This window comes from Canis lupus, chromosome 20 (genome assembly GCF_003254725.2).
Source record: "Canis lupus dingo isolate Sandy chromosome 20, ASM325472v2, whole genome shotgun sequence".
NCBI lineage: Eukaryota > Metazoa > Chordata > Mammalia > Carnivora > Canidae > Canis > Canis lupus.
In genome coordinates, this window is record NC_064262.1 from 52,707,793 (window position 1) to 52,718,365 (window position 10,573).

The following is a 10,573-nucleotide window of genomic DNA, read 5'->3' on the forward strand; positions in this document are numbered from 1 at the left end:
GGGGGTCTCATGGCCTCCCAGCTCCTCCCTTTGCCCCTGCAATCCATCCTTCCCCTCCTTCCCCTGCTCAGAACTCTCCCTTGGCCCCCACTGCCCTCAGGAGATAACTCAACCACTGTGGAGTATAATGGGATGTTCTAAAATTGGAGATGGAAGCACACCTCTCGACATGCTAAAAGGCATTGAATTGTACACTCAGTGAGTGAACTGTATGGTACGTGAGGTATATCTCAATAAAGCTATAAAAGAAAAAAAAAACAAGAAAGGAAAAGGAGGGAGGAAAAAATGGAAGAAACCCTCCAAATCCTACCTAGAGTAGCCAGCTATCCTTGTTTGCCCAAGACTGTCTCAGTTTTAGCACTGGATGCCCTGTGTCCTGGGAGCCTCTCAATCCCCGGCAAACTGGACTGAGTCAGTCCTACCCTGTTCCACAGAGGTCTGGCCTCTGCAGCCCCTCCAAGCTCCCCTCACTCCCTGAACTCCTCCAGCCACAACTCTTGCTTCTCTCTGCCTGGATCGCCACTGCGTGGCTGCTTTTTGATGTCGTTCAGGTTAAATCTAAAGTCCACCCTATCAGGGTCCCCCTGTGGGATCACACACAATAAATGATCCCTCGCAACGTGGCACATGCTATCACATCACTGGTTATTTCCTCTAGAGCAGAATTGATTGATCATTTTCTCTCTCCCTTCCATTTAACTGCCCACCACCCCAGCCCCACCTCCGGAGCAACTGTAGCCCCTTCTGCCCACTTACCTGTCCATCAGCCCCTCTGTCCATCCATCCGGACAGGTACTCATCATGGAGCATCCGAGCATGCGCATCTTGACCTCCTGCTGCAAGATGGCAAACCTAGTCTTACTCCTGCCTGTCCCAGGTAAGTGGCAACGGGCCAGGCACCAGACCCACTCTTAATAAAGATGGCCAAATGAAGGAACCAGTTCCGGACTCCGCATTCACACCTGTGCATCACACTTGAAATATGGGACCTCTTTTGAATGGGCTGTGCCCTCCTTGTGACAACGCCAGCGCACAGCAGCAGCGGGCCATGAAACTTCAAGTCAAACGTGAATCGAGTGTGTATGTAAGTGTGCAAGGGGTTGAGCATGCCGCTAAGCCCACGGATTCATCAGAAGACGAACGCGATTATCAGCCCGTGAGGGTGTGTGTGCACCTGGTGAGGGCAAGGCTTTGACAAGCGGCCCTCCAGGGACGGAGACCTGGCTCAGATCCCCGCGGGCCTATTCACCCCGTGGCCCCAGACAAGGCTCCTGCCGAGCCGCGGTTTCGTCGTCTACACCGCACTCCCCGCCAGGGGTCCTGAGAGCGTCGGGTGAGAATCTGACACAGGTCCTTGACACACAGCAGGTGCCGGCTTCGCTTCAACGAACCTCCTTCCAGGTCTCCTCGTGGGTTGATCAAATGTTGTCCACCTGCTGCTACCCTTTGGGGAACAGAAGGTAAGTGGGTCACGGGCTTAAGGCCCCGCGGCCCCGGGTAGGCCCACAGCGTCGGTCAGCCACGGAGAAACTTCTGGCAGGGTGGCTGGTGGCTGCCTCCCCGCGACCCCGCGACCCCGCGACCCCGCTGCCCCACACAGGGGCAAGCAGGGGAGGGGAGCCGAGCGCGCGGCCGCCTGTGCCGTCGGGGCGCCCCTCTCGCGCCGCCGCCGCACCCCCGCCGCCAGGTGCAGCCCCGCCTTTCCGGGGCCCGCGGGGGCGGGGCCAGCGCGGGGGGCGGGGCCCACGTGGCCGACGCGCGGGCCACGCCCCCACCTTGGGACAGACCCGGAAGCGGCGGCGGCGCCCCTGGGGGAAGATGGCGCCCTCGGGGCTGAAGGAGGTGGTGGGGGAAAGTGAGTGCGCGTCTCCTGGGGGTGCGGGGGCGCGGGGTGCGCGAGCCGCGGGAGCCCGGCGGCCGGGCCGGGCGTCGAGCACCTGATCCTCGAGGGGGCGGGCGGGGACTTGGTCCCGCTGGACGTCGCGGCTCTCCCGCGCCGGAGCCGAACAGCCGGAGACTGGACTCCGGGCACCCCGGGGGGTCGGCTTAGGGGTGGCCTGGGCAGGCGCCGGGCGCGCACCCCCGGGGGGCCCGGGGGCCGGCAGGGAGCGCGGCTGGACGCCCCGACTGCCGGGTGCCCGAGCCTGGCACAGTGGGCGGGGCTGGACGCTCGGAGGGCCCGGGCTGGGTGCGCTGCGCAGTGACCCCAGTCGGAGTGAGGCTCGGGGACGTGGCCAGGCCGGTGGCCGGGCCCGGGGCCGGGGCGACGCCGTCCTTCTCCCGGGTCCCCGCGGACGTCGTGCGGCGTGAGGACTCGGGCGTCCAGGCCGCGCGGGCCCGGGCTCCGGGGAGAGGGGCGAGGTCGCCCCTGCCCCCATCTCGGGTAGTTCCGGCCTCTGCACCTCCTTCCTGCGCCTCCCGCGCTGGCGGTCCTGATAAGAGTGGACATGACACTCTCAGCGGGCGGGGCCACCGCGTCCCTTCTGCTCCGCCCTCGCCGAAACCCCGGCACCCCAACCCTACACGGAGCCTCCCACACAGGGGCCAGCGGGGGGAAGCCAGGCCCGCCTCAGAGCGAGGGAGTCGGGTGTCCTGCAAGGAAATTGATGAAGGTGGAGCGGGGGTGGCCTGGCTTCCATGTCCCCACCCGGAGGGCTCGAGGTTGCAGGTGGGGAAGCTGACGGTTGACACCTGGATGTGAACTCTGGCTTTCAGTTATTCGTTCATCTATTTTTTTTTTTTAAAGATTTTATTTATTAGAGACACAGAGAGAGGCAGAGACACAAGCAGAGGGAGAAGCGGGTCTCCTGCAGGGAGCCCGATGCGGGACTCGATCCCAGGACCCTGGGGTCACACCCTGGGCCGAAGGCAGGTGCTCAACCGCTGAGCCCCCCTGGCGCCCCTCTTCATTCATCTAAGGCATGTTTATTGAGTGGTTACTTAAGCCCCAGGCACTTAGCCCTTTAGGGCTGAGGGTGCTTAGGCTAGTCACGTGTCCTCTCTGAACCCATTTCCCTGTCTGTAAATTGGGGGTGACCTCAGGGGTGGCCTCACAAGACTGAGGGGAGAGGAAAACAAACAGGAAAGAAGATGGAGGCCCAGCCCCGAGGCCCAGCAGGCTTGAGAGCATGTTGGGGCCAGAGAACCCGACATCCTGAGTCCTCCCTACCTTCCCTGCAGAAATTCTGAATGGAGTCATTCGGAGTGTCAAAAAGGATGGGGAGTGGAAGGTAGGGTGTTGGCAGAATGCCTTGTCCCGACCCAAGGGGGGGGGCCCTGAATGTGGGACCCACAAGAACTCCCAGAGGAGGCCACTGGAGGGGGGCTTGTTGGGGGCAGGTGGTTGGGTGGTTGGGCCTGGGACAGCGTGGGGTCAGGTGCAGGTCCTGGGTCCTCCCACCCAGCCGGCTCTTGAAGCTGCCAGTCCTTCCCACCACCCCAGCCCCACCTCGGGGGCAGCTGTAGCCCCCCCTTCCCTCTTATCCGTCCATCAGCCCCTCTGTTCATCTGTCCCGACAGGTACTCATCATGGACCATCCAAGCATGCGCATCTTGTCCTCCTGCTGCAAGATGTCAGACATCCTAGCTGAGGGCATTACTAGTGAGTGGACACCCCCACCCCATGCTGCTGAGATGGGACCTGAGTATGGGGTGCCCTAAGATTGTCCAGAACTCCCCAATATGCAGGTTGCTGTATGTAGAGCCCTTCCCCCTCCTGAGTGTGGGAGCCTGTGACAGGTGGACCTCCCAGGCAGGACTCCCCAGCTGCAACTCCTAAGGGGTCAGCTTCCCCGACTATGTAGCCCCTGTGTGTGAAACCCAACATAGGACCCCCCAGAGTGAACTCAGTCTGAGCCCCGCTAGAATGCATAACTTCCTATGGGAAACTCCCAGGGGGGTGGGGCTGTGATTTGAATGTACAGAACCCTGCCCATGTAACTCTTACCTGTGCCACCCATGCACGGGCACCTCCCATAGGTGCCGGATGGAGTACAGCTCCCCCTGCCCTAGCATTCTGTCCTCTTGCCCTAGTGTCCAACTCTCCGAGTCTCAGATCCTCCGTGAGCCCTGGCCCCAATGCCACCTACACATGGCCCTTTCTCTTTTCCTACTAGTTGTTGAAGACATCAACAAACGCCGAGAACCCATCCCCAGTTTGGAGGCCATTTATTTGCTCAGCCCCACAGAGAAGGTGCCTATGTGAGCTTGAGTGTGTGTGTGTGTGTGTGTGTGTGTGTATGCGCATGCCTCTGTGCGTGTCTGCACATGTCGGGAGTACAGGCAGTGGGTGGTAGGCTGGGGCAGGGTTCTGGGGGTGCAGGGCCAGGCTTGGGCAATGGTCTGCCTCCCCCAGTCAGTACAGGCTCTGATAGCAGACTTCCGGGGGACCCCGACCTTCACCTACAAAGCAGCACACATCTTCTTCACTGACAGTGAGTGAAGCGAGCTGGGGGCAGGGTGGGAGGGGGTGCTCAGGGCATGGGGCCACTCTCGTCTGATGCCCCCTCTTGCCCACCCAGCCTGCCCTGAGCCCCTGTTCACTGAGCTGAGCCGTTCACGTCTAGCGAAGGTGGTGAAGACGCTGAAGGAGATCCACCTGGCCTTCCTCCCCTACGAAGCCCAGGTACAGGCCCAGGCTAGCCCAGGGTGGGGGTGGGGGTCTGTGACCAAATGTCCTGGGTTCCCTCAGAAACAGACACAGGAACAAGTAAAGGGGACACCGGGCCAGAAAGAAAAAGTTAGCCAACACAGAGGATCATGGGTTCTCACCTGCCGTGGGCACCTGCCATGGGAGTGTCCCCCACCAAGGGGTGGCACAGAGCGCACCTCCGAGTTGTCCTGCCCGAGGGCGAGGGGGCTGGGGTATCTCTCTACCTCCTTCAGGCATGAGTTGGAAGCTGGCTGGCCTGACTCCTGGACGGCAAAGCAGGCTCCAGAGCCTGGCGGAGGCCCTGGGGAGCAGCGGGTGCTGGAGGCTGCTCTTGAGCCAGGTGTACACCTGTAGCGGTGGCACTTGTGTCCTCCCAGGTGTTCTCCCTGGATGCCCCCCACAGCACCTACAACCTCTACTGCCCCTTCCGGGTGGGGGAGCGGGCACGGCAAATTGAGGCCCTCGCCCAGCAGATCGCCACGCTGTGCGCCACGCTGCAGGAGTACCCAGCCATCCGCTACCGCAAGTGGGCACCCCACCCTGGTGCCACCCCCAACCTTGATCCCATTCTTCATGCAGCCTTTAACCTCACTTTTGACCCCAGTCCTGGTCCCAACTCCCAGCCCTAACCCCATCCCTTGACCTCTGGTGACCTGGCCCTCCCCCACCCCATGCCTAAGACCCCATGTCTGCCCACCCCACCCCCAGGGGCCCAGAGGTCACGGCTCAGCTGGCCAATGCCGTCCTGGCCAAGCTGAATGCCTTCAAGGCTGACAATCCCAGTCTGGGAGAGGTAAGGGGGGCTACTGGGGAGGTGAGGGTGAAGCCCCAGCCAAGGACAGGGTCAGTGTCCTCATCCCTGCCAACCCCCAGGGCCCCGAGAAAACCCGCTCGCAGCTACTCATCGTGGACCGGGGGGCCGACCCTGTGTCCCCGCTGCTGCATGAGCTCACATTCCAGGCCATGGCCTATGACCTGCTGAACATCGAACAGGACACATATAGGTGGGCGGATCCCAGGAACCCTGCCTGCCCCCCCATCACCTCCTGGGTCTCTGGCCCCCGGCCAGCTGCCTGACCCTCTGTTTCCTGCAGGTACGAGACCACGGGGCTGAGTGAGGCCCGGGAAAAGGCTGTGCTGCTGGATGAGGACGATGACCTGTGGGTAGAGCTGCGGCACATGCACATCGCCGATGTGTCCAAGTGCGTGCACACGGGGAGGCCAAGGGCGTGGGCCACTCTGCACGTGGTCCCCACCTGTATCCCCAGCCCCCTCCTCCCGTGGGCCGGGTCCTCGGCCTTTGGTTCTGGGGAAACGCTCCTCAGCCAGACTCCTCAGTGTGGGCTTACACATGGCCTGGCACAGGGCCACGTGTATCCCCTGGCTCCCACCCCCCGGCCGTGTGACACCGCGCCCCACAACACACACACACACCGCTGTCAAACTATAGTCCCGGTGCCAGTCCCCGACCTCACCCCTGCCCGCTCTTCACCGCCAGGAAGGTCACGGAGCTTCTAAAGACGTTCTGTGAGAGCAAGAGGCTGACCACGGACAAGGTAGGGGCAGGAGAAGCCCCTGCCCTCATGGTGGGGGGAGGGCAGAGCCTGGAGGGGGACCCGGGGTGGCAGGCCTGGCCTCACAGCCTCCCTGTCCGCAGGCCAACATCAAAGACCTGTCCCACATCCTGAAGAAGATGCCGCAGTACCAGAAGGAGTTGAACAAGGTGAGCAGGGACGGGGATCCTGCCCTCCCCCCCGCCCGCCGCACTGCGGCCAGGCTCCTGGCTCGGACTCAGTTTCTGTTACCCCCCCTCCCGTCCCGCAGTATTCTACGCACCTGCATTTAGCGGACGACTGCATGAAGCACTTCAAGGGTTCGGTGGAGAAGCTGTGCGGGGTGGAGCAGGTGGGGCGGGCCTGGGACGGGGTGGGGCCTCAGGGAGGGGGCTGGGCCCGCAGGGGAGGAGCCCGCAGAGGTGTGGCCTGTGAGAGGGGAGGGGCCTGGGGAGAGGCGGTCCCGGGACAGGGGTGCAGTCTATGGGGGTGGGCAGGTCCACAGGAAAATAGGACCCGGATAAGGGGCGGGGCCTGGCAAAGGGCAGGGCCTATTGACCCGCCGGGATGAAACCTTCAGAGACCTGGTAGTAGGAAGAAGCAGGTCCCCAAGGTCCTGCCAAGGACCCTAGCTCTGGAACCCCACACCCCCCTGCCCCGCAGGACTTGGCCATGGGCTCAGACACAGAGGGTGAGAAGATCAAGGATGCCATGAAGCTGATCGTGCCTGTGCTGCTGGATGCAGCCGTGCCAGCCTATGACAAGATCCGGGTCCTGTTGCTCTACATCCTTCTGCGGAACGGTGGGTTGGGGGCATGGAGAGGCTTCCAGATACCCCCACTCACGGGGGTCTGCAATGATCCTGGGAATCTCTCAACCCCATGATTTTCCTGACCTTGGCATGCCTCCACTCAACAGGCACACCCGACCCCACAGATATACCCGTCTCCAACCTGGGAACCCCGTCTCTATCAATCTGGGCAAACTCTCATTGACATGAGGGCTCCATTGACATAGAGATTCCCGAATCTGTGACTCTTCCAAACTTGGTCCCCTCAATGAATTCTAGACTTCCATCTCTCTGCTCTAGGATCCCCATCCAGGATTCTAGCATCCTCCTCACACCTGCCCCAGTGGCTCCCTCGGTCCTGAGGACAGTCTTGGGACCTCCTCTTGTCACCCCCAGCCCCTTAACCCAGGAATCCCCTGTGTCCTACCTCCTGGTTCCCTGTTTCTCAGCCCTTCCACCTCTGTCCGTACCTTCTGTCCCCCCCGCCATCGTCTCTGAGCCATCCCCCCCCCATGAGACTCCCATCCACAGAAGCCCACCCTCCTCTTCTTCCAGGTGTGAGTGAGGAGAATCTGGCCAAGCTGATCCAGCATGCCAATGTGCAGGCACACAGCAGCCTCATCCGGAACCTGGAGCAGCTGGGGGGCACGGTCACCAACCCTGGGGTATGCCGGGAGCAAGCTGTAGGGTCACAGACTGGGCAGAAGGCAAATGTGGGCATGGGGGTGCCTGGGAGAGTCAGAGCCTGGGTCCTGGGGGGCAGACGGCACATCACGGGGCTGGGGCATTCGAGGCATGGTGTGGCTCTGGGAGGACAGAGAGGTCTGTGCAGGATCAGGTCTGGGGACCAGCGGGCACCGCAGCGGTGTCACCCCCCCACCCCCCCCAGTCATGGATCACATGATAAGCAGAGGATGAGGTGTAGTCAGCACCGTGGTCCTGGTGATGGTGCAGTGTGGGGTTTGTGGCCTGAGTCCCAGGGTCACCAGCTTTGGGATGAGGGCCCACAGTCGACTGTAGGGTCCTGGAGGACTCAGAGAACCACCACACACACACACACACACGCACACACATAAACACAGCCACACAGCAGCTTCCTGTGCTCAGCTGTCTGCTTAGCCACTCCTATCTCTCTCTGGCCCCGTGTGTCCCACCTCCCCTGACCCTGCTTCCACTGTTGGGGTGACTCTCGTGTCCCCCTCACCTGTCCCTCCTCTTTCTCCCAGCCCCCTGTCTGTCTCCCTGTCCCCCACCTCCCGGGTTCCCTGTTTCTCCAAGCCCTTCCACCTCTGTCCCCACCTGGCTTTCCTGTCTTTCTCTTTGCCACACATCTTGGTCTCATTGGCTTTGTCTCTCTCTCCCTCTTGTTTCCCGTCCTCTCCCTCCCCCCCCCCCCCCGGCCCCCTCTCTCCCTCTTACTCCTTCCTCCCTCTCTCTCCACTCCTCTGTTCCATCTCTCTATCTTTTTCTGCAATCCTTCCCCCAAGCCAGAGGAGCACCCAGACCCATCTGTGACCCGCCTCCTTCTCCCCCATCCTCCCACCATCCCACTGCCCCCCCCCAGGGCCCGGGGACCTCAAGCCGGCTAGAGCGGAGGGAGCGCTTGGAGCCCACCTATCAGTTGTCCCGCTGGACCCCAGTCATCAAGGACGTGATGGAGGTACCACTGGTGGGACCTGACCTCCCCCTGCACACCCCTGCACCCTTGTACCCTCTCCCCTACCACCTCCAAGTCCTGATCTAGGTGGTGGCTCGGTCCTCTTCATGTCACGGTGCTAAGCCTCAGGGCTTAAGAGAAAATCCCTCATTATGGGCATCCCCCTGGCATCTGATCTACTCTGCAGGGGTGGGGGATGGGGAGGTGCCCCAAGATGACACCAAAGGAATTGGGACAGCAGCAGGCACCTTGAGGAGGGAGCCTCATTTCCTGTCCAGACCCTGGGCCCTTCCTTTGCCCTCCTCTGTTCTCTTCCCCTGCAGCACCCCCCCCACTGCACCCTGGGAAATCCCCTTATTCCCCCTACACCCTCCCCACCACCACCCCTGCCCATCCTGGGAGCCCAAAGCAGCAATGGCAAAAAGGACCAGGCCAGGGGCCTGGCTCCTAGCTTCCTGCCTGCTGCTCCTCTGGAACCTGGCACCTCCCTACCCACTCGGGGGCCCAGCAGCTTTGCCCCTCCCCTCCCCATGGACCTGGGTACCTGGACTCCTGGGTCTCCACGGGGCTAGAAATGCAGATGGTGGCCCTGTCTGCCTGGACCCTGGGCCCCCTCACCTGAGGCTCCTCTCCTAAGCTTCCCTCCCTGGCTCCAGGATGCCGTGGAGGACCGGCTGGACCGCAAGCTCTGGCCCTTCGTGTCCGACCCCGCCCCCACGTCCAGCTCCCAGGCTGCTGTCAGGTGAAAGCCCCCAGGCCCATGTTAGATGAGGGGTGTCTCATGGGGTGGGGGAGTCTCCTGCTCGACTGACCCCTGCCCGCCTCCTCCTGCACAGCGCCCGCTTTGGCCACTGGCATAAGAACAAGGCCGGCGTGGAGATGCGGGCAGGGCCCCGGCTCATCATCTATGTCATGGGCGGCGTGGCGATGTCAGAGATGAGGGCTGCCTATGAGGTGACCAGGGCCACCGATGGCAAGTGGGAGGTGCTCATTGGTGAGAAGCCAGGGCTGGGACCCCTGGGTGCTGGGGCTGGCCTTGCAGGTGCATTAGAGGGTAGGGCTGACAGTGGACTCCAATTGGATCCCCAAACCCTGGAGCCTGTGTAGGGCCAGTGTCTGGGAGCCCTAGGCAAGCAGCTGGATTCCTGAGTTCTGAGGGGCCGGGGCTTGGGTTCCCAGGGGAGGGGTCACCTGGGGGTTGGACCCCTATGTTTCTAAGGAGTCTAAACTCTTGAGTCCTCAGAGTCAGGGCCTGCTTCCCCAAGGACCTTAGCTGGAGGTCCTGAGGCAGCAGACCCACCTCCCCAACCCTCCCCTGCTGCACAGGCTCCTCGCACATCCTTACCCCCACCCGCTTCCTGGATGACCTTAAGACGCTGGACCAGAAGCTGGAGGACATTGCCTTGCCTTGACCGCCCCCACTCCCTTCCCAGAGAAATAAATTCCTCCCTTCTCTCTGCCAGCCAGCACCCACCTCGCCTTCTTTCTGAGGGAGCTGTCCTGGGCCAGCCCCCCGTGGGCCCCCCTCCTCACTCTTGTCCTACCACAGGGAGTCTCCAGCCAAGGCGAAGGTTAAGAATTAGGCTTGGTTTGAACATTGGCTCCACGATGGACTAGCTGTAAGGCCTTGGCCGGCTTCCTGGGTTCTCCATTCATCCAAAATGTGGGGCCGGTAATGGCAGCCACTTTGCAGAGGAGATAGAGATGATGCCAGAAAGCTGATGGCATGAGAGCCTGTCAGCTGCTGTTCCTCCGCTGGCACTAGCGTCCTCTTGGCTACTGATGGGACTGCCAGTATTTTTTTTTTAAGATTTTATTTATTTATTCATGAGAGACACAAAGAGATGCAGAGACATAAGCAGAGGGAGAAGCAGGCTCCCTGCAGGGAGCCCCATGTGGGACTCAATCCTGGAATTCGGGGA

General features: G+C 61.8%; 1 protein-coding gene across 3 annotated transcripts; it reads left to right on the forward strand.

The window, feature by feature from the left end:
- Window positions 1-843: 843 nt before the first annotated feature.
- STXBP2 (syntaxin binding protein 2) lies at window positions 844-10,113 on the forward strand. 3 transcript variants are annotated; one of them, XM_049097629.1, is made up of 20 exons: window positions 844-877; window positions 1,366-1,460; window positions 3,181-3,230; window positions 3,520-3,601; window positions 4,116-4,192; window positions 4,355-4,433; window positions 4,521-4,624; window positions 5,029-5,177; window positions 5,360-5,444; window positions 5,525-5,655; window positions 5,746-5,853; window positions 6,150-6,207; window positions 6,309-6,374; window positions 6,476-6,556; window positions 6,868-7,006; window positions 7,550-7,659; window positions 8,559-8,654; window positions 9,308-9,393; window positions 9,488-9,645; window positions 9,978-10,113. In XM_049097629.1, exons 4-20 carry the CDS (start codon window positions 3,529-3,531, stop codon window positions 10,061-10,063), a joined length of 1,686 nt encoding a protein of 561 aa, XP_048953586.1. In that variant the 5' UTR covers window positions 844-877; window positions 1,366-1,460; window positions 3,181-3,230; window positions 3,520-3,528; the 3' UTR covers window positions 10,064-10,113. The 3 variants fall into 3 exon arrangements, with proteins under 3 accessions (XP_048953586.1, XP_025313134.1, XP_048953585.1); XM_049097628.1 differs by lacking the exons at window positions 844-877; window positions 1,366-1,460 and adding exons at window positions 1,787-1,855; window positions 2,747-2,919; XM_025457349.3 differs by lacking the exons at window positions 844-877; window positions 1,366-1,460 and adding an exon at window positions 1,774-1,855.
- The last annotated feature ends 460 nt before the right edge of the window (window positions 10,114-10,573 follow it).

Coding starts and splice junctions, on each gene's coding strand:
- STXBP2 (XM_025457349.3), top strand. CDS start 1,819: ATGGCGCCCTCGGGGCTGAAGGAGGTGGTGGGGGAAA. Junction 7,007..7,549: donor CTACATCCTTCTGCGGAACG/GTGGGTTGGGGG, acceptor CTCTTCTTCCAG/GTGTGAGTGAGGAGAATCTG. Junction 8,655..9,307: donor TCATCAAGGACGTGATGGAG/GTACCACTGGTG, acceptor CCCTGGCTCCAG/GATGCCGTGGAGGACCGGCT.